The 24,117-nt window shown below is 40.7% G+C and overlaps 1 protein-coding gene and 1 long non-coding RNA gene across 4 annotated transcripts; one reads left to right on the top strand and one right to left on the bottom strand.

Annotated features, from left to right (window-relative positions):
• Nucleotides 1–1,530: 1,530 nt before the first annotated feature.
• On the bottom strand, nucleotides 1,531–8,564 carry LOC105606533 (uncharacterized). Its single transcript, XR_001041946.4, has 3 exons — nucleotides 8,452–8,564; nucleotides 7,355–7,886; nucleotides 1,531–3,315 (listed from the first exon to the last, which is right to left on the bottom strand). It is a non-coding gene; the product is annotated as an uncharacterized LOC105606533 (long non-coding RNA).
• Nucleotides 6,672–21,890, top strand: DIO2 (iodothyronine deiodinase 2). 3 transcript variants are annotated; one of them, XM_060418680.1, is made up of 2 exons: nucleotides 6,672–7,592; nucleotides 15,795–21,890. In XM_060418680.1, exons 1-2 carry the CDS (start codon nucleotides 7,371–7,373, stop codon nucleotides 16,380–16,382), a joined length of 810 nt encoding a protein of 269 aa, XP_060274663.1. In that variant the 5' UTR covers nucleotides 6,672–7,370; the 3' UTR covers nucleotides 16,383–21,890. The 3 variants fall into 3 exon arrangements, with proteins under 3 accessions (XP_060274663.1, XP_060274662.1, XP_027827892.2); XM_060418679.1 differs by having other exon boundaries at nucleotides 7,339–7,682; XM_027972091.3 differs by having other exon boundaries at nucleotides 7,339–7,592; nucleotides 15,795–16,370.
• Nucleotides 21,891–24,117: the final 2,227 nt, after the last annotated feature.

Raw genomic sequence — 24,117 nt, 5'->3', positions numbered from 1 at the left:
GCAGATGATACTATTCTAATGGTGGAGAGCGGAGAGGAACTAAAGAGTCTCTTGATGAAGGAGAAAGAGGAGAGTGAAAAGCTGGCTTAAAACTTACCTTCAAAAAACAAAGATCATGGCATCTGGCCCCATCACTTCATAACAAATAGATGGGGAAAAGTGGAAACAGTGACAGATTTTATTTTCCTGGGCTCCAAAACCACTCTGGATGGTGACTGCAGCCATGAAATTAAAAGATATTTGCTCCTTGGAAGGAAAGCTATGACAAACCTATACAACATATTGAAAAGCAGAGACATCAGTTTGCTGACAAAGGTCCATCTAGTCAAAGCTGTGGTTTTTCCAGTAGTCATGTACAGATATGAGAGTTGGACCATAAAGAAGGCTGAGCACCAAAGAATTGATGCTTTAGAACTGTGGTGCTGGAGAAGAATCTTAAGAGTTCCTGGGACAGCAAAGAGCTCAAACCAGTCAATCCTAAAAGAAATCAACCCTGAATATTCACTGGAAGGACTGATGCTAAAACTCCAATACTTTGGCCACCTGATGTGAAAAGCCGACTCATTGGAAAAGACTCTGATGCTGGCAAAGATTGAAGGCAAAAGGAGAATGGGGCAGCAGAGGATGAGATGGTTAGATTAGCATCACTGAATCAACGGACATGAATCTGAGCAAACTCTGGGAGATAGTAGAGGACAGAGGAGACTGGCCTGCTGTATTCCATGGGGTCACAAAGAGTTAGACATGGCTTAGTGACTGAACAACAACAATTTTTAAATAATCATTTACCTAAGTGGTTGTGTCTTGATAAAAGATACCAGTGTCCATTTAATAAATGAGGCTGAATTTTTAAAATTGATTTGAATTTCATGCCTTGTATTTTCTCCTTAGAAGACATGCTAAATCATTCACATCTACTGACTTTTAGAAAGGCATAACTATTTACTTAATCATACAAAAAATAAGTCTTCAGAATTGAAATGGACAAAGAGATAATTTATGATTATGGTATTCTGCCATTAGCCCAGCTGGATTATTTTTTTGTATGTGTTATATATTAACTTATTCTTAACTATTATCTTAATAGCACCAGAGGCTTAAAAGGGTTTTGAGAGATTATCTCATTGGCCTCCCTCTCTACCTCGAGAAGAGGTCCACTGATAATATTTTCATAACCTCCTTTGGGGACGTATCTTATTGTATAATCAATCTCATTGCAGGTATTTTATCCCCATATCAAACATGGATTTTTCATGCTACAGTTAATTCTATTAGCTTCACCACTTTCACTGAGCTTGAAATAGAATATCTATCTTATTTTCTCTGTGCATTTGTACCTACTGAATCTTGGGAGAGGAGGTGTGGCATCCTTTGCTCTCAGTGGGAACAAGCTACAGTATTACCTCTGGAATGGCATGAACCAGCATATGTCTTAATATTTTTTGCCAAGCTCTGTGTTCATATACTCAGCATATGAATGAGGTGATGTATATGTGATTTTTTTTAAAAAAAATAGCTACTGTAAAACCATTTAGAGAATGACTTATTTTATTTTAAAGCCTAATTATCATCTGGTGGTTTCCTATGAGCTGTAGAATGAAACAAAGGCGAAGAAAAGTTGTTCCAAAAATGCTGACTGATTCTGACTGTCTTTCCTTGTTTCTTTTGGTCTATTGCTTTGGGTCAAGGATTTGGGGAGAATGAAGACACTGAATCAAATTTTGGGAAAAGAGATGAGTTCAATTTGTTCCTTCTGAGGGCTTTTTGTCCTGAAGGAATTCGCTGCATGTAACTTCACAGAGTGTTCTTCTTCTCATCTATTCCACTAACCCTCCATCCAACCCTGGTGTCTCCAGAGGTTAATAAACGAGCCTCAAAACTCACACTTAGAGAGTCTCAGAGCACCTAAAGAGGTCTGAGCATTGGGGTGCAGACTGGCCATCGGTTTAGGTCTAGACCAAGTCAACAGCCAAGGAAAGCTGTCATCTCCTCACAGCTGTGGCCTCTGTGAATCAAGTCGCTGGCATCCATCCAGTTTCCAGTCAGCTGTCTCCCTGCATCACCGCAACAGGCATTAATGGGCTCTCTTGTGGCAGCCTCCGTGGGCAATTCATTGAGTCTTCCCCTTTCTACATTCCTATCTCCTGTCCACCAGCATCATCTTCCTTCTCTCCATTTCTGCTTTCCGCTCCTCCGGTGTTTTCCCTTTTCCTTTCCTTCTTGGTTTTGCCAGTAGGTGGCCTGGAAGGAAGAAAAGAGCAACAGCTGTTCCTGAGGGGAGAATGTCTTAATACCTCAGACAGTGCCCTCTGCCAGGATTTGCCAAGGGACCTAAGACATGGCTGGGCTGCAGGGATAGACCGCTCATCCCTCCCACAGTGTCTGCCCCTTCTTGGCCCCAGCATTAAGTTGCTTGGTTCAGGGTGTGTCAGAATTGACTCTGGGGGTGTCTGTTTTATCCACTGAGCTTCCCCTTTCATCACAAGGCAGGGAACATGACTGTTTGTAGAATGGATGGGCCCACAGGGAATTCTGAGTGATTCAGTCACTGTGGTGTGAACCCTTCACTATAACTCCCTCTCAGCACAACCAGGAGTCACCAGGGACAGAAGGGTGTGGTGGCTGGGTTTCCCAGGTGGCTTAGCGGTTAAAAAAAAAATCCACCTGCCAATGTGGGAGACACAGGTTCGATCCCTGGGTCAGGAAGATCCCCTGGAGGAGGTAAGGGCACCCTACCCCAGTATTCTTGCCTGGGAAATCTAGATCTTATAGACAGAGGACCCTGGCAGGCTGCAATCCATGGCATCTCAACGAGTCATGCATGACTTAGCAACTAAATAACAACAACGTTTGTGATTTCCTTCTCTGAAAGGCACTCTTGGCAGGTGGGTGTATGTATGGCAATCATATTCCCAGACTAGAATCAGTGCAACCTGTCCTGACCAGACATTATTGGATTTATAAGATATTGATTAGACAAGTTGTTTATGAAAGTAAAATCTAATCTCCATTTAAAATTTACTTTAGCAAATCACTTGAGTTAGAAGGAATAAAATTTTATGAAACTGAGACTGCTTGAAAATCCACAGCATGAGTTCCATAGAGTTCTTGAATGCCCTTCGGTGTCTTCAGATGACAAAGAGTAGTGGTAGCTTCCATCCTTGAAATCTCCAGGTTTGCTTTTAGGTTATCCAACTTCATTCTCTTAATCTCAACTTAAGAGTCAAAAAGTAGACCAAAGGAAGCCTTATAACTCAGATGCTTACTTTTCCAACCAGGAGGAGGCAATGAATGATAGTACATGCTGCTCTCACGCTATCAAAAGAGAAAAAAAATTAAATAATTTTATAGTGATTCTCTTATTAAAAAGCCCAAATCACTTTTCTCTAGCTACCCCTCTTTTGGAATTTAAAACCTGTGTGCAACATCGTTTGGGGGAATTCAACCAACATACCGCATATTGGCTTGTATTGTATGCTCAGTCACCCAGTCATGTGGCTCTCTGTGACCCCATGGACTGTAGCCTGGCAGGCTCCTCTGTCTATGGAATTTTCCAGACAAGAATACTGGAGTGGGTTGCTATTTCCTTCTCCAGGGGATTTTCCTGACCCAAGATCAAACCCACACCTCCTGCCTTGGCAGGTGGATTCCTTACCACTGAACCACTAAGGCTAAGAATACTTATGTGATCAAGAAGATATCTAAGCTTTTCGAATGGAACCAAGAACTTGAGTTGGGCAATATTAAACAGATATGGAATCCCAGATATACTTTGTAATTCAGAAGGTAAAATTACCTAGTGCAACCACTTTAGGCAAGGGTTTTCATTTCCAGAGTAATGACCAGGATCAATAAAATAGTCACATAGGAAAAACAATTGAGGTTTAGAGTTGGGGGAAATATCCCAATACAAGCTCGGGCTCTACAGCCTTGATGATCTACTTTCTCTCATTTACACATTGGGACAAATCATCCTCTGTCACTTTATGGGTTGTTTTTGTCACTTAAAGGATATCAAATTCCTTGAAGATCAAAGTGCTAAATATTAATAATTAGAATAAGCCATTAGGAATCGTGATAAAAAGAGAAATAGCTTTGGAGAAATATAATCTGTAGATTAGACAAACTGTCTAAAAAGAACAGTGTTTGGTTTTGTGATTTATTTATTCATTCATTTAGAGAAAGTGATAGAAGAAATCTGAGAAATGTCATGATCAGATTGACTCTCTGCCAATTTGTTCTTCTAATTTTTTTAGGAAAATAACCTTCTCAAACACTTCTGATTTTATAGGAAAGAATGTAAATAAAGAATGTAAAAAAGAAAAAAAAATCTGATTTTCACCTGTAGTCTGCACGTGCCTTGAACTTTACATTTTAAAAGAAGGCATTTTTTTTTTCTGATTTTCTACCAAACCTCCTCCTGTCTTGCGATTTCCAAACATACAACTCGCATTGAAAGCAAATGACAAGTACAGGAGAATTGGTTCGTAGCTACCAAGATATCTCTACCTTAAAGTAGCACTGGTTTAATTCACACAGGGCGAAAGGAATGTCTGAGATGGGGTGAACTTTTCAGGCTTGGGCACTGTGTGGCAGTGTCCATTCCTGAGTCCACACCTTCTGTCATTGTTAGATGGCACTTCAGGCACCATAGTTTTCCCATCTACACCAGTTAAAATACCATGTTGTCACCTCCCTTTCTTTGTCCCTTCTTTTCTTCCATAGTGCATTGAGAAAACTGAGAAAATGGAGTGAATGTATATTATGTATACAAATAATATCCTTTGCTAACACTGTATGCTAGTCATAGGAAAAACATTTTTCTATGTAACTTCTGTTCATTTTTCTAGGCTTTGATGTCTTCTCTAAAAATTTAGTCCATGTGACGCAAATCCAAAACTTGCCATGGGCTAAAGGAATGATAGAAATGAAGGAATCAGAGTTTTAGGACAATAGGGAGTGATGAGGGTCGTGCCAATGGGGAGGACCACCCCCAAGTCCACCAGGTTGTACAAAGTTTTGGAGCACCCCAGTGAGTGTAACAACATACTGTATGTGGACAGTGCCCCCTGGTGTGGAGCAATGTATGCCCAGCCATCTGTCCATTCAAGACTCCTCCCTTGAACTTACTGTGTGCCAGGCATGGTTCTGACTGCTAGGAGATAGCAATGAACAAAGCAGACAGAAAACTGTGGTCTCTCAAAACCTACAGGCACTCTCATTCAATTATTTTCTTAGAGCCAAAAAGCACTGTGCCAACCAGATAAAGTGCATATGCCTGCTGAATTTGGCCCACAGGTCCACTAATTAATGACCCCTGCCCTAGGCTTTTAAATGAGTTCCGTGATCTTGCAGATTTTACCCACAGGGACAAAACACAGAAGTGGACCACGTATTTGCACCCACTGCTTAACTCATGTGTAAGGAGAGCTCCTTGAACCTGGAGAAGTCAGAAAACTAATTTTCAACTACCATTCTATATCCCCACCCCAATGTCTGTACTTGCCACTCCTTTTTCCAAGAAAATATAATTCCTAGAGGTGATCTGTTAGGTGAGTGAGGAACGAAAATTAGAATGAAATGGAGGTCATGGCATTCTGCCAAAGCATTGTCTGACTAAGTACCTGTCTGTTCAGAAAGCAATGGGCTAAGCAAGCACTGAGGGTGGTCAGTGTGACTTGAGACAATTCAAAGTCTGCTCTTAACGACCTACAAATTTAATTAAAATTTTTTCAAGCAAAAAGGAAGATTCTCCAAAGTATCATGTCTCTTAGGGGCTATGCTAACAGAAACAGGGCAATTGCAGAATTTAAAGAGCTCTCTTGTAAAGAATGTATTTCTTACTCTGATGGCATCTTAATACCATTAGATAAAAGTTTTATTTAATCTGTATCTAGGCAAAATGGAATGGGAAGGAAGTCTGGTCACCTAGCTACTTTCATGGGTGGAAGATTTTCTTGTTTCTTTCTTTCTTTTTTTTTTCCTGCATTGGAAACTTCAGTAAAACTGAAAAGAAAATTTGCACTGATTTTCTACAAGAAGCTTTGAAGAAGTGCTGTGATGGTATTAAAAGAGTTTAAAAGTTTTCCACCTCACAGTTTGGGTTTTCTTAAATAAGATCATGACTCAAAAATATTTAAAGAACCTAGGTCACAAATCTGACGGGAGATAGTTGTAGGAGGTAGACATAAGGACGGAAGGTAAGCATTCACATCTTCCAAGAAAGAGAACAGAGATTATGTCTGATCACTCTTCCTCTTTTCTACCTGCCTTCCAGGAACCTTTCTTTCCCAAACCCCTTATAAATAAACAAGAACAATAATAATAATCAGAGGAGAGATAGTTTCCCTATCAACCCATATGCTATATTAAATAACTTTTCCCAAAGTTTGGGAGCATTTCCTGAAAACCCTCAAAGGTATTAATTTTTTCCTCTCTCTTTAAATCACAAAGCAAAATTCCACTGTCCCTCTGCCACCCCCCCTCTTCTAAAAAAAAAAAAAAAAAAAAAAAAACGTCGAGTTTTGCTTTTCTATTCACTGCAGTCCTGGCCAAAGTAAAGCCCTCTTTCTCAATGACGTCAAGATCTTTACCAAGATTAGGCTTTCATTTCTCTATTGCAGCAATTAGCCAGGGAATGTATAAAAGGCTTCAGGGAGACTCACTGGGCTGCAGAGAGAGGCACTTTGCACCACAGACAGAGCAGGAAGGAGAAGGCAGAGGCAGTCAGGGACAGAGGAGTCAGACGCTCCTGGGGAAGAGAGAGAGTGAGACAGGCTGGAGGGGAACAGAAAGTGTGTAAACGGAGTAAAGAGGGGAAAAAACTACCCTAAAAGCACATTTTCAAAACTCTGGCAATTCTAGAAAGAAACGGGCTACGTTTCTGAACACAGAGACAATGAAAAGCTACAGAAAAATTTGCAATCTCTGCCACAGTCTCATAGGTGCTTAGAAATGAAAGTAGAACTGCCTGTCTTTAACCGACTCTGAGAGGGGTAACTGGATTAGGGACGGGTACGCCAGTTTTTTTGTTTTTGTTTTTGTTTTAACATCTTAAATCCTGAAAAAAAAAAAAAAAAGAAAAAAAAGGCAGCAGCTCCGAATTGAATGAATTGATGGGCACACTCCAACTGCTGGGCTGGAGAGACTGGAACTTGGTCTTGCCATTTCTGCTTCTTTGAAAAAGGAGACAACTTGGGCTTCTTTTTTAATTTAGTTTTTCTCCTTCTCTCCCCCTATCCCCCACCCCCACCCCCGACCTCCCCCTTCACCTCCCCCCACCCCTCTCCATCACCACCCCCCCACCTTTTAAATAAGAGGGTGAAGGGGAACCAGAGCACACAAGGGAACTGACCCGGGAGGCAGAGAAGATGGGCATCCTCAGCGTAGACTTGCTGATCACACTGCAGATTCTGCCAGTTTTTTTCTCCAACTGCCTCTTCCTGGCGCTCTATGACTCGGTCATTCTCCTCAAGCACGTGGTGCTGCTGCTGAGCCGCTCCAAGTCCACTCGCGGGCAGTGGAGGCGCATGCTGACCTCAGAAGGAATGCGCTGCATCTGGAAAAGCTTCCTCCTCGACGCCTACAAACAGGTGAGCGGCGCTCCAGGGGCTTCTCCGCAGGGCTGCCGGGGGCGGGAGGCGGAGATGCTGGAGGAGACCAGATGCCTGCAGGAGCTGGGGGTGAGCGCTCTTGGAGCCGTGTCTGGAGGCCGTAGGGTGATGCTCGGGTGTTTACTCTCTACACCTGTCGCACGATCACTCACCTGAGATTTGGGGATGACAGGTATTACTGAGTCCCAGTGACTCTGTGTGACTTCAGAAGGAGCCTTTCTAAGAAGAGTCAGGAGTGGCTTGCTGTGGCTCGGGAGCAGAGGGTATTTGTGTCTGTAGAATAATGTTGGGAAACATCAGAAAGGTGTCCGGGGGAGGGCAGACCCTGCCTTTACTCTGCTCTCATCATGAACTGGCAGTTTTGATGTTTTGCTTGATGAGAGGCTGCGTGAGACTTTAGGAAAGACTGTTCAATGGGTGGGCACTAAAAAGCAGGGAGAAAGAAAGACAACACCACGCAGGACTCTCAGAGAGCTGACAAGATTTAAGGAAATAACAGAGCAGGTGTGATTCAGCTAGTTGTGGCTTCATTCCTGGTAGAAGTAAGAGTTAATGGGAGCAAGTCTGTGTACCCGTCAACTCCTGCCTTGATCTGGATTTCAGCCTTTTGAAGCAGTTATCCGGCACGGAGTCTGGAGCTACTCGATATCTGTTTGAAAAGGAAAGATCTGAGAACAAGCTGTCAACAATCCAGACTTTGTTCGAGAAACCACATTTGGTTTGTTTCTCAAAACTTACGCAGGTTGCCTTTAGACCAAGCAGATAAGTCTAGGGTTCACGACAGTCTCAAAGCTGTTATAACTCGTGCCTAGAACCCTGAAGCAGTGGCTTCACTTACCTGCTGAAGCCGTGTCCCTGGGGCTGCCCTCTCAAAATGAGAAAGGTTTTGTTTTGAAGTGAAGAATGCTGTTTCGAGGTGGTGGAGCATCCTTGGGCCAGATCTTAAGCGGCAAAGAGGAAAGGGCACTGGGTCCTTTATCAGTGTGCTCCCTCCCCTATGCCCGTGTGACTCCTGAAGGTCCCTGAGCTTAGGAAGAATTGACTCATCCCATAAAAGCTACTATCAAAGCAGACATCCTTGATATCCCCTAACAGTATTGAGGGACCTTGCCCGAGATGCTGGGGAAGGGGGTTTAAGAGGAAGATGGGAGCTAGTGAAGTGATGTGTTATAGGCAGGCAGAACCTCAGAAACAGCTGGAGAGCTAGAATAAGAGGAAGAAGAGAACAAGTCCTCTATAAATAAGCACTAGAAAAATAAATCTAGAGAATGAACTTATGGTAACCAGGGGTGGGGGGATGGTTGGGAGGAAAGATAGATTGAGAGTTTGGGACTGGCATGTTCACACTGCTGTATATAAAACAGATAATCAAAAAGGACCTATAATATGACAGGGAACTCTGCTCAATACTCTGTAACAACCTAAGTGGGAGAATAACTGAAAAAAGAATAGGTATGGCTATATGTATAACTGAATCACTTTGCTGTATACCTCAAGCTGGCACAACATTGTTAATTAACTATACTCCAATATAAAATAAAAATTAAAAAATATCTGTGCACCAGCAAAGGAAAAGAAGTCATTTCTAGTAACAAGGAATCCAGAGTAGGATCCTTCCACTGAAAATTAAACAAATGTTTAAGAAGAAAATATTCATAGTGAACTAGGAAAGTTTTAGTGTGATACTTGTCTTTGTTATTGGCAGTAACATGCAGAAGGTTTGTATTTGTTGTCCTGAAGATAGGAAGATAGTTAAGAGCTCTTGTTAGTAAGTGAAATTTTCTTTATAATAATATTAAGTGATACTCAAAGTTCTAACACCAAAAACATTTTATATTATGTGCATGGGCTGAATGGGGGATGTGGGAAGGAGATATTGAGACGATCACTTCATTTGCACACGTGTATATACTCAATGTTTATATTTCATTTTGAGGGGTAGAGAATTTGGAGGAGGGTGGGTCTTATACAAATGTGTCAGGTGTATTATGACTTAGGAAGTTCTTTCACCTGTATCTGTTTTTCCTAGGTGTTAGGAGATAACACGGCAATGTCAGTTATTTGATCTCTGTTAAACTCTTCCTGTTTTGAAAGTCACTGACTTTTGCCATAAAAGAAAAACCACTGCTTTCGAGAATTTTACCTATATTCATAGATACCTTCACATAAAATATGAAGGTTGTAATGTTTCCCACACATGTTAAGTGAGGCTGTTTCTCCTATCAAGCAGCTTACTGAAATAAAAAGAGAAAAGGAAACACATGCCTCTTTAATAAACTTGATCACTTATTTATTTTTTCACCAATTTATAGTGCTTCATTGTGTTGCAATGTTTTGTTGTCCCTCCTCTAAGAGACTGAGAAGCTTGAGTGATCTGTTTTCTTCTTTGCACGTGGTTGGTGTGTTTTTCCGTCTATTGATTTGATTAGTGACCAAGTTCATGCCTGATGTCATGCTGTTTGTTTTCATGACTTATGTAAATGCTGCCATGAGAAGAAGCAACCCGAGAACTCATATATCCAGAGATAAGCCTGGACTGGGTGTGTGATGACTGGAAACATGGTAAACACAGCTTGCACTGAATTTAGGTCTTCTTCCGTCTCCAAGTGTAGCAAGGGCGGTGGTGGCATCTCAGGGTCTCGGACACGACTGAAGTGACTTAGCAGCAGCCGCAGCAGCGGCAGAACCTCTAAAACGGGTTGAGTCACTTCCCCGAATGCTGCTGCCATCTGTGCCACTGTCACTGGGTGGAGCCATGTCTAGAGACTCGCTGGAGGAGTCTCTGTTTGGTGTCGCCCTGTTTCACAATCCTGACTTGAGGCTGCCACCCCCAGAAGCAGAGTGTTCCGGGATGTCAAGTGTGCACATTCCATCCAATGAGGCAGGCCATTTCTAACTCTCCAGGTTGTTGAATGGCAGACACTTGAGAAGCTATTTGGAGAAAGTGTGGTAAAAATGTTATCCCTGGGTTTGGCTTCTACAGGAGGCAACAAAGAAATGAAAAAAAAAAAAAAAAACTTGGGACAAAATAAAACAGAAAACCCTTCTTCATTACAATGTTGCATGGGACTTAAAATGAACTTTCTAGGGAAGCCTGTAAAGGTAATTTGGGTTTGATTAGAGGGAGTCCCAAGCATGATTTTGATGAAAAAAGAAGGTCTAATGGATTTTGTTGAGAGATTGAGGTGCATAATAGATGTTTGTTATTTAAGTTTTCCCTAGTCAGTGTCACTACATCTAACACTGCATCTCTGTGCTGGTAGTTCAAAGACTCAAAAATACAACCAGTAAGCAGACTACTGTCTGGGAGGCTGGCTCCTACCTAAATGAAGTGTAAAAGTAAACACACGTATAGATGCTGACAAGCACTTTAGCTCCTACATGGGCAATACTGCTGTGGCACAGAAAACATATTCATTTGAACATATAATTTTGGTTTTGAAAGGGTCTCTTTAACATTCTCCTCCTCCTCTTCACTCCCCTCAGCCCTTTGACACTCGTTTCTATAATGGAAAACGGCTCTTCTAGGAAAGAAACACTCCCCCAAAGAACACAAGGCAGGCTACCGCCAGAGTTTGTTCATCACTTGGATAAAACACTGGGAAATGATAGAGCTTCGAGCTGTGTTTTCAAGTTACAAATCAAAAAGAGAATGGCCAAACAGGGAATTGAACTCAGAGGAAAGAGTAGGTAGCTGATCCTCTGATTTGTTGGGCCGATTTGAATATAAATGGTTAAAATGCTGCTTAATAATTGTTTGGCCATGTTTGTAAGGACATTGATGTAGCCTGGTCATTGTGTCAAAGAATTTGAAATTTCCAGGGCTTTGGAGAGCAAGAAGGAGGTATAAAAAGAATTCTGCCACATACCTACCCCTATTTTTTATCATTTGCTTTACTTTCTGTCATGAGATTAGGTGATATTTTGTCCAGAGGCCTTTCTCAGGCTGTGGAAAAGGAAGAAAAACAAGGTTAGTAGTATATGCTCTATTTCCAGCTTCTACTTGATGAATGGTTCTTTCTTTTTTTTCCCCTTGCCCTGCATTTCACAGTCCACATGCTAAAGCAGCATTATCCTTTTCCTCATGCACTGAAAACTGTCAGCAAAAGAGATCCTATCATCAAGGGAATCAAATATACACCATATATTTACACTCTTGTTCATATTTATAAATATGGCTATGACAACATTTGAGCTTGGCCCAGAGATGTCTTCTGTTGTAAAAATACAAACCCTTTATTTCCCTCCCTTGTTGGTGTTGTGTTGATGTTGATTCTAAAAACCATAAGAAAGGACAAATGTAATAGTGCAGATGAGAGAGGTAAAAGTCAGTGATGACGATATTACATTTTACGTATGTCCTTTCCGATCCTTGCAAAATAAAGGGACCCTTTGGGAACATCGGAACTTCAAGACCAATTAGTGGAAATGATGCTTCTTGTGTTTGGGCATTAAATACTGGGCAGGGTTCTCTTTAGAGCGGCTAATGCTGGCAGGGAAAGAGGTACCGACCTAATTACTCTTCCGCAAGAGTAAAAAATGCCTTTTGAATGCCTCTTTGGCAAATATGTCTCATTAAGGACAAAAACCAAACACAAACCCTCTAAGAAGGAGAAATTAAGATGATAGGTAACTTGTGGCCAGGAGACTTTCTGTGCCACTGTGGGAAATTAACACAGAGTTTGGGAGTACCAGGGGATAACTTGTTTTTGTCGAGCTTCTTTCCTGCAGCCTAAATGTTATTATGGACCAACTTTATTTTCTTCATCATTTTGGCTTTGTGTCAAGGAATGCTTTGCTCCTGGGAAAAGACTCTTCCATCACGGAAGACAGCGATGATTCTCCCATTCCACCTCAGCAAGGTGTGAAGCAGAGTAAACTAAGAAATTCACACTTTGAAACTTTGGTCATAATACAAACTTAATTTTCTTGATGACCAAATAGGAAGGTGAGAAATGAACAATAATATCCTTCTAAAAGATTTTTTTTTTCAGTTTAAAGCAGACTGTCATTTTAAAAAACGTTTTTTCCTTTATTGTTGCTAAATTATCCCATATCAGCAGTTTTTAGCAAAAACAGACCAATTGTATGATTGGAATATGACATTTATAAAAGCAGACTACTGGTCTACTCATGTCTGGACCGTCACATCATGGGTGTGTGTTTTTCCCTCCTAGTTGTAGTAATAGCATTATGCATACCTATGCGTTTTCTCTTACCTAATCACCCTCATGAACAAAAGTGTAATTCCTTTTATGACATTCTAATCTGCAGTCAAGTCCTATGGCTCCTTTACAAAATAAAGAGGATTGGCTACTCTCATTTTATGCACTGACCAGCAGAGCTAATCAAGAACAGATCAACAGCATTGGGGGTGGACTGTGGCAGTGTTCTGCAGTGGGGCTCCAGGGGGCTCACCCTTTGAAATCTTCTGCCTTGGTGAGGTCTTCCATCACTCCAATGTGCTGATGTTCACTGTAGGTCAAGGCTGTTATTAAGTGTCAAATGCTTTGCGGATCTCCAGCTAAGATGAAAACAGCTACCATTCATTCAAAACTTTATTCAACAAAAAATTCCAAGTATACATATCCACTGTTCTCCAGCTAAACAAAATGCCAACCTCTGCCCCCTCCCCCACCAAACACACATACTAAAGAACATGATATATTTGGTAGCTTATCCTAACTTTTGATTGTAAAGTAGAGGTGTTGTACTTGTTCTAAGTTTTCTAAGTTGAACTAACATGTTTGTATTTTGAGAAAAATTATGTGGCTGAACTATACATTGTCACTAAAGAAGGAGAAGGTGCTTTAACTTTCCAAGAAAATTAATTATGGGTAACAAGAGAGTCACCTGTGACTGAAGTCAGGTAAGATTACTCAGTTGAAGAATCAGGCATAAGGCAAGGATCAACCGTTTGGCTTGGGTGAGAGTCAGGTGCATCAGAGGCCCATGTCACAAGGCCAACACAACTGTTCCATTCTTAGAAATGACTCCAAAATGCAAGTGGATGTTTTCAACCTACCAGGAACCTACAAGTCTGCAGTCCAGAGATGATTCTTCTCCTATGTATGGGTTCCTCACTTAATGAGAAGTTGCTACAATAGCTAGTGAATTCAGACTCGTCTGAATGCATTCAGATCTTTGTATCACAGTATGTTGAGAGACACAGCATGACAATATTGTTGAAAGCAGCCGTCCTAGAATCATTATTGCTTTTTTAAATGGGGAAGATACAATGAGAAGGTGATGGTAATGCTACCTTTTATCTAAATCTACAAAGAAGTACAAAAATAACCCATAGATTAAAAAGCTTATAATACCTTTAGGATGTATATCTTTGCATTTTAAGTACATTTTAAAATTTCAAGAGATGAATGTAGCTCATATAAAACAGTCCAGCTAAAAGTGGTTTACTAGGTTTCTTCACCTAGCTTCACTTACAAATTAACCAAGAAAATTAATATAAAGAAAATAACTTTTTTCCTGACAGTGACTGAAAACAAATTTACTTATTTAAATCATAACACCACCTTCCTTTTCTAAGAAAGAAGATTATTGTTTTAACATTTATTTTAGAAAGCGTATAGTCCTTGTTTTAAACCTGCCCTGCTAGGATTTTTCACAAGGGAGATAAAGGATTTCTTGACTTCTTCTGCAGTTAAAAATGGGTTATGCATTAACATCAGATAGAAGCTTTTCCATGAAACCCCTTGAGTGTTTTATATTGGTTTAAATTGTTGAGTTTTTAACAGTTTGCTTGTAAGTGACTTCAATTAACATCTCTGTTATATGCGGTGGTATCTATATGAGGGGGAAAAATGAATCCAGTTGGAAGTGTTTTGTAATATTAAGGATAGTGTATAAAAATCAATTATACTGTTGTAAGTTGTCCCCAGTGTTATTGGCTTTGATTAAACCATTCTAGGGGAAGATCCAATTCTGTTAATTCAAACTGAAGTAATTGGCTCTTTTATGTTGCCTGCTTTTTATTATCAATTTACAGATTCAAAGGCCAGCAAACTTTCTTTCAGTCTGTATTCAATGATTTAAACCACAGGCAAAGGGAGCACCTAGAACAATTTTGCTCTATACCTCTTCTGCCTGAGTATTCTAAATCCAGTGGAATTTGATAATAAAATGTATGGTAGGAAAGTAAATGGCTTGTGACTTCTGAGATAAAAAGGTGAAACAAACTAAAACACACATGCAATATGAGAAATTAAAAGTCAAATTCTACAAAAGATGAAAGTGTATGTTTTCATTCATTTGTTTGTTTAATGGAAATGGAGAGGTTCTAGTCAAAAGAACCCTTAAGTATGCAGCAGCTATAGAAACCTCCAGAAAGGATGTCATACCAAAGAAAGCTCGAATCACTTCTAAGAATAATTATATTACAACATAGAATTACTCAGAAAAATGATATTCAGCCTCACATGTTTGCATGGCATCTATAATCGCAACTTACACTCCCACAATGATTTATAGTGTACAGAGCTCTTTCCTCTGTGTCATCCTTCCATAAACATACGAGGAAGATGGGCATTATAAATGACCATTTTACAGATGGGATAGCTGCAGCACTTGAGAGATTAAGTGGGAGTAGCTCTTCTTATAAATGGCAGGCCCCAGGTTTTCTCATTCTGGATAGGAATAGAGTCCATAGGTATCCTTGTCCATTGGTTCAGATTAAATGACTTTTAGGCAAGACTTTAAGGACTTTCCTGAGTTACTTTAGAATTCAGAAGTGGGAATTCAGAAAGAGGTGCCATGTCCCACAGCTCTGATCATTTATTTTAAAGTAGACCATTCACTTTTCACTTCTAAAATGAAGTCCATTAATCATTTGTTATATACTGTGAGCTAAGCACTGACACAGAGTAAGCGCAGTAAAGAACACCAGCCTCAACTTAATTATGAAGACAGTTAACTGCAGTACCTACAGTGATGAAAAGAATTGCCTTTAGTGACTAGACAGAATGAAAAAGACTTTTATTCTCTTTAGGGCCATTCATTACCTTACCTGCCATGATGGGTCTTTACTCAAGTCAATATGTGTTTACCATATCCTCCGAAGGAAATACCGCATTTTATTAGAGCCAACTGTTTCTGTACAGAGTGAACTGAAGTGAGTGCATGCTTCATGCGGTCTTGCCTCTCTCTCTCGTTTTCCATCACCAGGTGAAACTGGGTGAAGATGCCCCCAATTCCCGCGTGGTGCCTGTCTCCAGTCCGGAAGGAGGTGACACCGGTGGAAATGGTGCCCAGGAGAAAACAGCGGATGGAACTGAATGCCACCTTCTGGACTTTGCCAGCCCTGAGCGCCCACTGGTGGTCAACTTCGGCTCGGCCACTTGACCTCCTTTCACTAACCAGCTGCCAGCCTTCAGCAAACTGGTGGAAGAGTTCTCATCCGTGGCTGACTTCCTGTTGGTCTACATTGATGAGGCTCATCCTTCAGATGGTTGGGCGGTGCCTGGGGATTCTTCTTTGTTTTTCGAGGTGAAGAAGCACCGGAACCAGGAAGACCGATGCGCAGCAGCCCAGCAGCTCCTGGAGCGTTTCTCCTTGCCGCCCCAGTGCCGAGTTGTGGCTGACCGCATGGACAATAATGCCAACGTCGCTTATGGGGTAGCCTTTGAACGTGTGTGCATTGTGCAGAGACAGAAAATTGCTTATCTGGGAGGAAAGGGTCCCTTCTTTTACAACCTGCAAGAAGTCCGGCGTTGGCTGGAGAAGAATTTCAGCAAGAGATGAAAGCTAGATTAGCTGGTTAAAAGTATGATTGTAACAGAGCTTTTTTTTTTTTTTAATTTATGTAAAGACAAGGAAACTAAGAATTCAATCCACTATTTCAACTGAGTCCCATTTTCTCACTGAAAGACGGGAATTTACGTGTCAGAAGAACATAAACCTCTAACATCTGGATCCTACTTTCACCGCTTACATGGCTTTTGGCTAAATAGTAGCCCCATCTCTTCCCTTCCTGGTGAAAAGCCCTGAATGAAAAGATCCCAAGATGGAAAAAAGAAAACTTGTTTCAGCGCGTGTTGATTTCTGCCCTGATAAAAGAAGTGATACAGCTGATGCGTGCCCTGGGACCTGAAGAAAAGACTTGCTGGAATGACTGCTGTGTTAGGGAAGCCACCATCCTTGTTGGTGTAAAGGGTGTTACCTGGGCTTTATTCAGCGTGGATAGAGCCCAACTGGATGTTTGCCAAATCTTTACTTAGAATGAGTCTTCAAGTCCAGGCCATGCGGTTAGGACCTTATTGTTTAACATGTTAGAGAAGTTTCTGACCTTCTAGTTTCTAGCCATGTACTACTCTATGCCAGTCTAAATGTCCCAGAACTTGCAGTTATCAAGAGTGATACCTACTGGAGGGTTAGAATGGTCATCTGATATCTGATGGTTACTTTCTAGGCAGGTGGAGAAAGTACTAGAAGCAAGTCAAGTCAACAAGCTGGGAAAAGCAGGCAGAAAGCCTAGGAGGCTTCATAGAGTTTCACCTTGAAACTGTAGAGAGTGGTACTAATTTGTCAGTCACAGAAACATGGAAACATATGCAAAGCTCGAAAAAGAAGCTCCGCTAAGATAGCATAGAGAATATACATATGAAATTAATGTATTTGTCATATATTCCTGGATTGAAGAGAAAGGGGGATTGAGAGGGGAAAAAATGCATTTTAATATTTGTATTACTTTTTGAAACATGTTTGTGGTGTTTACATGTTCAGTAGGTGATTATACCTCATGATGTTGATGAAAGGTAACACCAGTGGGCCCAGTGGGGCCAGGGTCCCCCTCTGCATCCCTACAGTTGTATTGTGGTCCCATTGCTTCTTGGTCTGGGTCTCTATGGCAGTGTTCTCTGAATGATGAGCTCAGCAATTTAGAGCCAAATAGAGGACAAGAAAGTGTGAGACAATTCCCATCAGTGATTTTAGAGGCTTTGCTTCTTTGATGGAATCCTCAGGATCGTGGAGTTTGGTAGGATGGAATTCCCATTCATATTTAATTTGGACTTGGGTTTTCCTTTGTTCCTCTTAGATGAGGTATAGTCATCTAAGACTTCTGTAGTATATTTTTATAATGCTATTTTAATATATATACCATATTTCTCTTTAAAATGAAGATATTATAGTTCTACTTATAAGTAATATAAGTAATAACTAATGTCCTAACTTCCAAAAAAGATCAACCAATTTTGTATGTTAAATTTTTATTGTAAATTTGAGGATGTTATCAGATCATAGTATGTGGTTATATTTATATGTACAAGCAAAGGTTCCTATGGCCATTCCATTAATAATTGAATCATAAAAGTAATAGAAAAGGTATCTAAAATCGAAAATATCTTCCTGAACTAACTGCCTGAAATCAGAAAAAAATGGGAACTGAGTGTGCAAGAACCAAAACCAATTTTTTAAAAAAAATGGAGCAACATAATAGTCATATCACTGCATCATTTATTGTTTAGATATTAAAGCTCCATTTTAACTGATTATTTTTAACTGCAACATTTAAGCTTCTCACTGTTCTAAATTCTATAAAATGTACCAACAAAGAAACAAATTTTGAAAATGTGACATTAATGAATTTCTGGAAAATCACATTGAGAATCGATTCTTTCTGAGTCCTCAGTTGTTAAACCCCTTGATTTATCAGCATAGCCCCTTGATTTTTACCTTCAAAAGAGTGTCGTGATTTGTGTGGTATCCTAGGGAAGAGAAAGAAGAGTTGGTAGCAGCACACTCACGCTGTTGTCTTTAAACCTCCCCTTTGTTCTGCACGTACAGTAAGGGAACAGGATGTTGGCGAAGCTGGTGGGGGGACGAGACGTGGCTAAGGCAGGCAGTGCCAGTTGTCTGGGGGAAAGGGTGATGAGAAAACTACCCTGCTGTGATACACTTTTAAAGAAAGAGAAGGCTGTGTGCCTGCAGTTCTTCTCTCTGAGGATAGGCCGGTGGAGACGGGAAGCAGTGGGAAGTACACATACAAAGGTACAGGCTGAGTATCAGGGACAAAGACGTGTTCAGTGGAACACAGGAGAGTTACTGGAAGAAAGGCTGTTGAGAGCCAATGGAGAAAGTGAATTGACAAAGCTCAGGAATCCTGCAATATGTAAAATGGCTTGGTGTTATCAGAGTTAGGAGAAGCCTATAACTATGTAACTTATTTATCTCAACATGAACTCTTGTGATTTCCTGTGGTGTATCTTTAAGGAAATAATAAGAACTCATTATTTGAGATAGAGGAGAATCAGTGTTTAGCTGATATGCTCAGAGAAATTCTTAGATTGTCAATATCCTGAAACTGACAGGTACTGTCGATACCCTGAAATCAACACCCCACCCATCTTATCTTTTATAAAGTATGTTCCTTTGAAGAATTTTTGTCCCTGTTCTCACAAGGCAAAATTTATAAATTTATATATATATATATATATATGGTATAAGGTATAAGTTTATATAAACTTATATATATATATAAGATGTCTTATTTTAGAACCTAAACATTTCCCTCCCACCCAGCCCCATAGGCTATGTTACATGGAGCTATCAGTTTAAACTGAATTAGCTTGTCCATTATAGAAATAGTTTCCAAGCAATTTTGGGTGTTATTTATAGCATCTGGATTTACTCCAACATTTACTCTTTGAAAGACTTATGTCTTGGAACTATTCAAAACTTACTTTATTATATTGCTTAGAGAAAATAATAGTGAAATCAATAATGACTTTCTTGAATGGCATAAATGAAATGCTTGCACAATAGGATAAGTGTTTCATAGAGATTGGGCTTCCCTGGTGGCTCAGATGGTAAAGAATCTGCCTCCAGTGTGGATAGACCCAGGTTCAATCCCTGGGTTGGGACGATCCCCTGGAGAAGGAAATGGCAACCCACTCCAGTAATCTTGCCTGGAGAACTCCATGAACAGAGGAACCTGGTGGGCCACAGTTCATGGGGTTACACAGAGTTGGACACGGCTGAATGACAAACACTTTCACTTTCATACAGATATTAAAGTGTATCTGACCTCCTTAGAAGCAGGTTAGTGCTGTACTTGGTATGTATAGCTCAAGTTATGGTCATTTAACTCATATGACTTTTCATATTCATCTTTTTGATCTCTGGTCTTTTGTCTTCACCTCGTTTGTAGAATGTGCCCCTGATTTTTGGTAATATCGACTTTGAAATGGTCTATTGATTTAGTTAAGTGGTAGCTCAGATGATAAAGAATTTGCCCACAACACAGGAGACCTGGATTCGATCCCTGGGTCAGGAAGATCCCCTGGAGAAGGGAATGGCAATCCACTCCAGTATTCATGCCTGGAGAATCCCATGGACAGAGGAGCCTGGCAGGCTACAGTCCATGGGGTCGCAGAAAGTCAGACACAACTGAAAGACTAACACTTTCGCTTTCCTACCATTAGCCAGGAAATGCCAATTCTGTGATCAAGAAGATCAGAAAGGCCTGCTCTCTTTCATTTTGTCTGAGTGTATTCCACATTTTGGGCTCTTGAATAAAACTTATGAAATATGGGGAGATCATACGTGGATGCTGTCTTGCTGCATAAAATACCAGAGACGCAGGTTAAAGACAATGTCTGTGCCTTTGGGGATATTCCCAGCTGGATATAGGATATCAGTTGCCCTCAGTATGCCCTATGGGCTGTGTCCACAGCAAGCAGAACGCATTGATGTACATGCAGGACTCCCCATTCTGTGGATGATAAGAGGATAAACATGGACATTTATTCTACCTAATTTCTGACTTACAGTTGGAAGATAAACTTAATTACAATCAGATGGCCATTGCAAAGGGGAAAAAATAGACACTAACTTCTGTCCCACTGAAGAATGAATAAAACCTCTGGCAGCATTTAAAGCTTTTCAGAACATAACTCAGTGCTATTCTCTGAGCAGTGAAGATTAATAGTGAGATTTTTAATTTCTCAGTGAGGTTTTAATTTTAAAATTAAAAAAATTAATTTTTAAAAGAAAAACAAGGGTTTTTCTTTAAAAAATGATATTGCCAAAAATCAGAGCTAAAATATTTTTAGTCATATTCCAACCTCCTCCCTTCTTCCTCCTTTACCTTAGGAATAGAAGCTAAGCCCAGTCTTCCTATGTAAGCCCACACGGGGTGTAAGTACCAGCCTTGGCTTGGTGATCCACCCTCTCTTGGTAGTGTCCTGTATGAAAGAAGGGGGCCAGGACCTGGGTGATTCGGGAAGTTGCAGACTGGGAAGAAATAGGCCCTGGGGGCTTGGTCTATTGATCTGGGAAGACCTAAAAAGAAACTTCTCACCTTTGGAGGAGAACTGATCAGTGCCATTAGCGTGGCCTTAGCAAAATATTGGGCCACTTCCTAATGCCTTACCTTCTGGATAGCTCCAGAAGCAAGGTCTCAGACTTGAGATCCAGAGCTGTTCCAAGGCAAGTCAGCCAGTCGGCAAATACGTAGTGATCTCTGAACAATACGCTCCTGCAAGTTGGGGCTCTCTGCCATCTTGGACAGCAGCACTGGAGCTCCATGGAGGTTGTTTTGTTTTTTTTTTAATTTGCTGCAGAGACTTCGACAACCCAGGAGATGGTTAATGAAGTCACTATTTTGGCTCAAAACTCCCATTCTGCCCCCCCTCCACCAAAAAAAAAAAAAAAAAAAAGGGCAAATAGGTAAACACATAAATGAAAGAAGCCCACAGAACAGAGCGGGAAAGAAAGAAAATCCTCTCAAGGCTTCTCCAGTCCATGTCACGGGTTGGTGCGGTTTTTATGGGTGTTAAGATTGGAAGATGTCATGACATAAGAATCCAGTACTTTATAACCAAAGCAATTAAAAGATATTGGGTAGGGAATGTTGGCCAGTTTTGTTTAAATTTGCATCACATCATCACCAGACTCCATCTCTCGCCCAGATAATCGGGCACCCGGACGGGGAGATTAGAATGTGCAGAAGTTACTAGTGTGCAAATGATAACTGCTAATGAAAGAGTCCTTGACTCAGTTAGTGGTTGGATGTAGTCACACTTGTTTGCTTCTGCCCATCCTCGCCTCCCTAGCAAGGAGAATATTCGGGGCATGATGCTATGAGTACTGGGTAAATGTGGTGAGAATGTGTGTGTGTGTATCTCTGCTTCTCAACTGCAGAAACAGAAATGCTTTGGAGATTATCAGTAGAAAGAGTGTTATTATATTGGTGCTGAGTGGTATGTGTGCTTTTAAATTTGTTCTTTATTTTAATAAACTTTGAATAAAAGAATAAAGTTACTCTCTGGTTCTACTTGTTTATTTTTAACTTACTCTCTAGACCTTGCCCCTGGCAGGAATACATTCATGGTTGACAAGGGAAAGAGAATCCATCATTCTAATATTTATTCCTTGGTATTTGTGGGCAAAATCGCCAGCAACGCCAGGTTATTTTAATCTCATGCTGTGTGCCAGAGTCTTCAAGGAAATCAAGACAAGTTAAAAGAAAATCTTCAGATACTTTCCATATTCATGAACAAGTTGCACTCAGAATTCATGGAAAGGGGCCTGGTAAAGGGACTGTGGAGCAAACTGTTACTTTGTTATATTTACACCCCAGGTTTTCTAAGTGCAAAAAATAAACTTTCCAAGAAGTTGGTTTAAGCAATACATATAACACACACAGTATATATGCATGTATGTGCGTGTATATATATGCATATATATGTAGTTGTGTGTATATTAATATGTATGTCAATTCAGTTCAGTTGCTCAGACGTGTCCGGCTCTGCGACCCCAGAATCTCAGCATGCCAGGCCTCCCTGTCCATCACCAACTCCCGGAGTTCACTCAGACTCACGTCCATCGAGTCCGTGATGCCATCCAGCCATCTCATCCTCAGTCGTCCCCTTCTCCTCCTGCCCCCAATCCCTCCCAGCATCAGAGTCTTTTCCAATGAGTCAACTCTTCACATCAGGTGGCCAAAGTATTGGAGTTTCAGTTTTAGCATCAGTCCTTCCAAAGAACACCCAGGACTGATCTCCTTTAGAATGGACTGGTTGGATCTCCTTGCAGTCCAAGGGACTCTCAAGAGTCTTCTCCAACACCAGAGTTCAAAAGCATCAATTCTTTGGCACTCAGCTTGCTTCACAGTCCAACTCTCACATCCATACACAACCACTGGAAAAACTATAGCCTTGACTAGACGGACCTTTGTTGGCAAAGTAATGTCTCTGCTTTTCAATATGCTATCTAGGTTGGTCATAACTTTCCTTCCAAGGAGTAAGCGTCTTTTAATTTCATGGCTGCAGTCACCATCTGCAGTGATTTTGGAGCCCCCCAAAATAAAGTCTGACACTGTTTCCCCATCTATTTCCCATGAAGTGATGGGACCAGATGCCATGATCTTAATTTTCTGAATGTTGAGCTTTAAGCCAACTTTTTCGCTCTCCTCTTTCACTTTCATCAAGAGGCTTTTTTGTTCCTCTGCACTTTCTGCCATAAGGGTGGTGTCATCTGCATATCTGTATGTATGTGTGTATAACTATTTACATGATTGTTTGCTGCTGCTAAGTCACTTCAGTCGTGTCCAACTCTGTGTGACCCTATAGACGGCAGCCCACCAGGCTCCCCCGTCCCTGGGATTCTCAAGGCAAGAACACTGGAGTGGGTTGCCATTTCCTTCTCCAATGCATGAAAGTGAAAAGTGAAAATGAGGTCGCTCAGCCATGAGCGACTCTTAGCGACCCCATGGATTGTTTGCTAATGTGTGGTTAAAAAAAATCAACATCTGAAAACATTTATAGTAAGCACTTTGCAGTTTGAGACAATATAAAGGATAAGAATGGATTGCGAAGGCGGTGTCCTGTTAATGACAAGGAATATATTTGCAACATGGTTAAATATGGGCTTCCCTAGTGGTTTTAACAGAAAAGAATCTGCCTGCAGTGCAAGAGATGGGGGTTTGATCCCTGGGTCAGGAAGACCCCTTAGAGAAGGGAATGGCTACCCACTCCAGTATTCTTGCCTGGAAAATCCCACAGATGGAGGAGACTGGCGGGTTACAGTCCATGGGATTACAATGAGTCTCATGACTGAGTGACTAACACTTCCACTACTCTTTTAAAATATGTGCATTTTGTTCCTGAAAAAAAGCTAACTTAACCAAAGAATTAGTATCTTTTGAGACTCTTGCTCATCATTCCCTATACATAGTAATTTAACTAATATTTGTCGTATCTTATATAGTATTCCAGAATTTTAATGGAAATGTAAACAATCATTACTCTGACAACTATTGATGGAATTTCTATTCCTCATGAGGTGTATCCTGTGCTAGGCTCAATGGGATGTGAAAAAGCAGTAAAACCATACAAAGAGGTGATTATCTCAAGGAATCTGTCATAGATTCATCAAAACTAAAAGTGACAAGCTGCTGTTAATCTACAAAAAAAGTGAATATGTGGTAAATCCTGGAAATGCTTGGTGTGAAACTTGCCCCAGGGACAGCGAAATCCAGCGACTTAGA

This window comes from Ovis aries, chromosome 7, assembly GCF_016772045.2.
Source record: "Ovis aries strain OAR_USU_Benz2616 breed Rambouillet chromosome 7, ARS-UI_Ramb_v3.0, whole genome shotgun sequence".
Lineage (NCBI taxonomy): Eukaryota > Metazoa > Chordata > Mammalia > Artiodactyla > Bovidae > Ovis > Ovis aries.
Note: the sequence above shows the minus strand (reverse complement) of the source record. Positions and strands in the feature narration are given on the sequence as shown.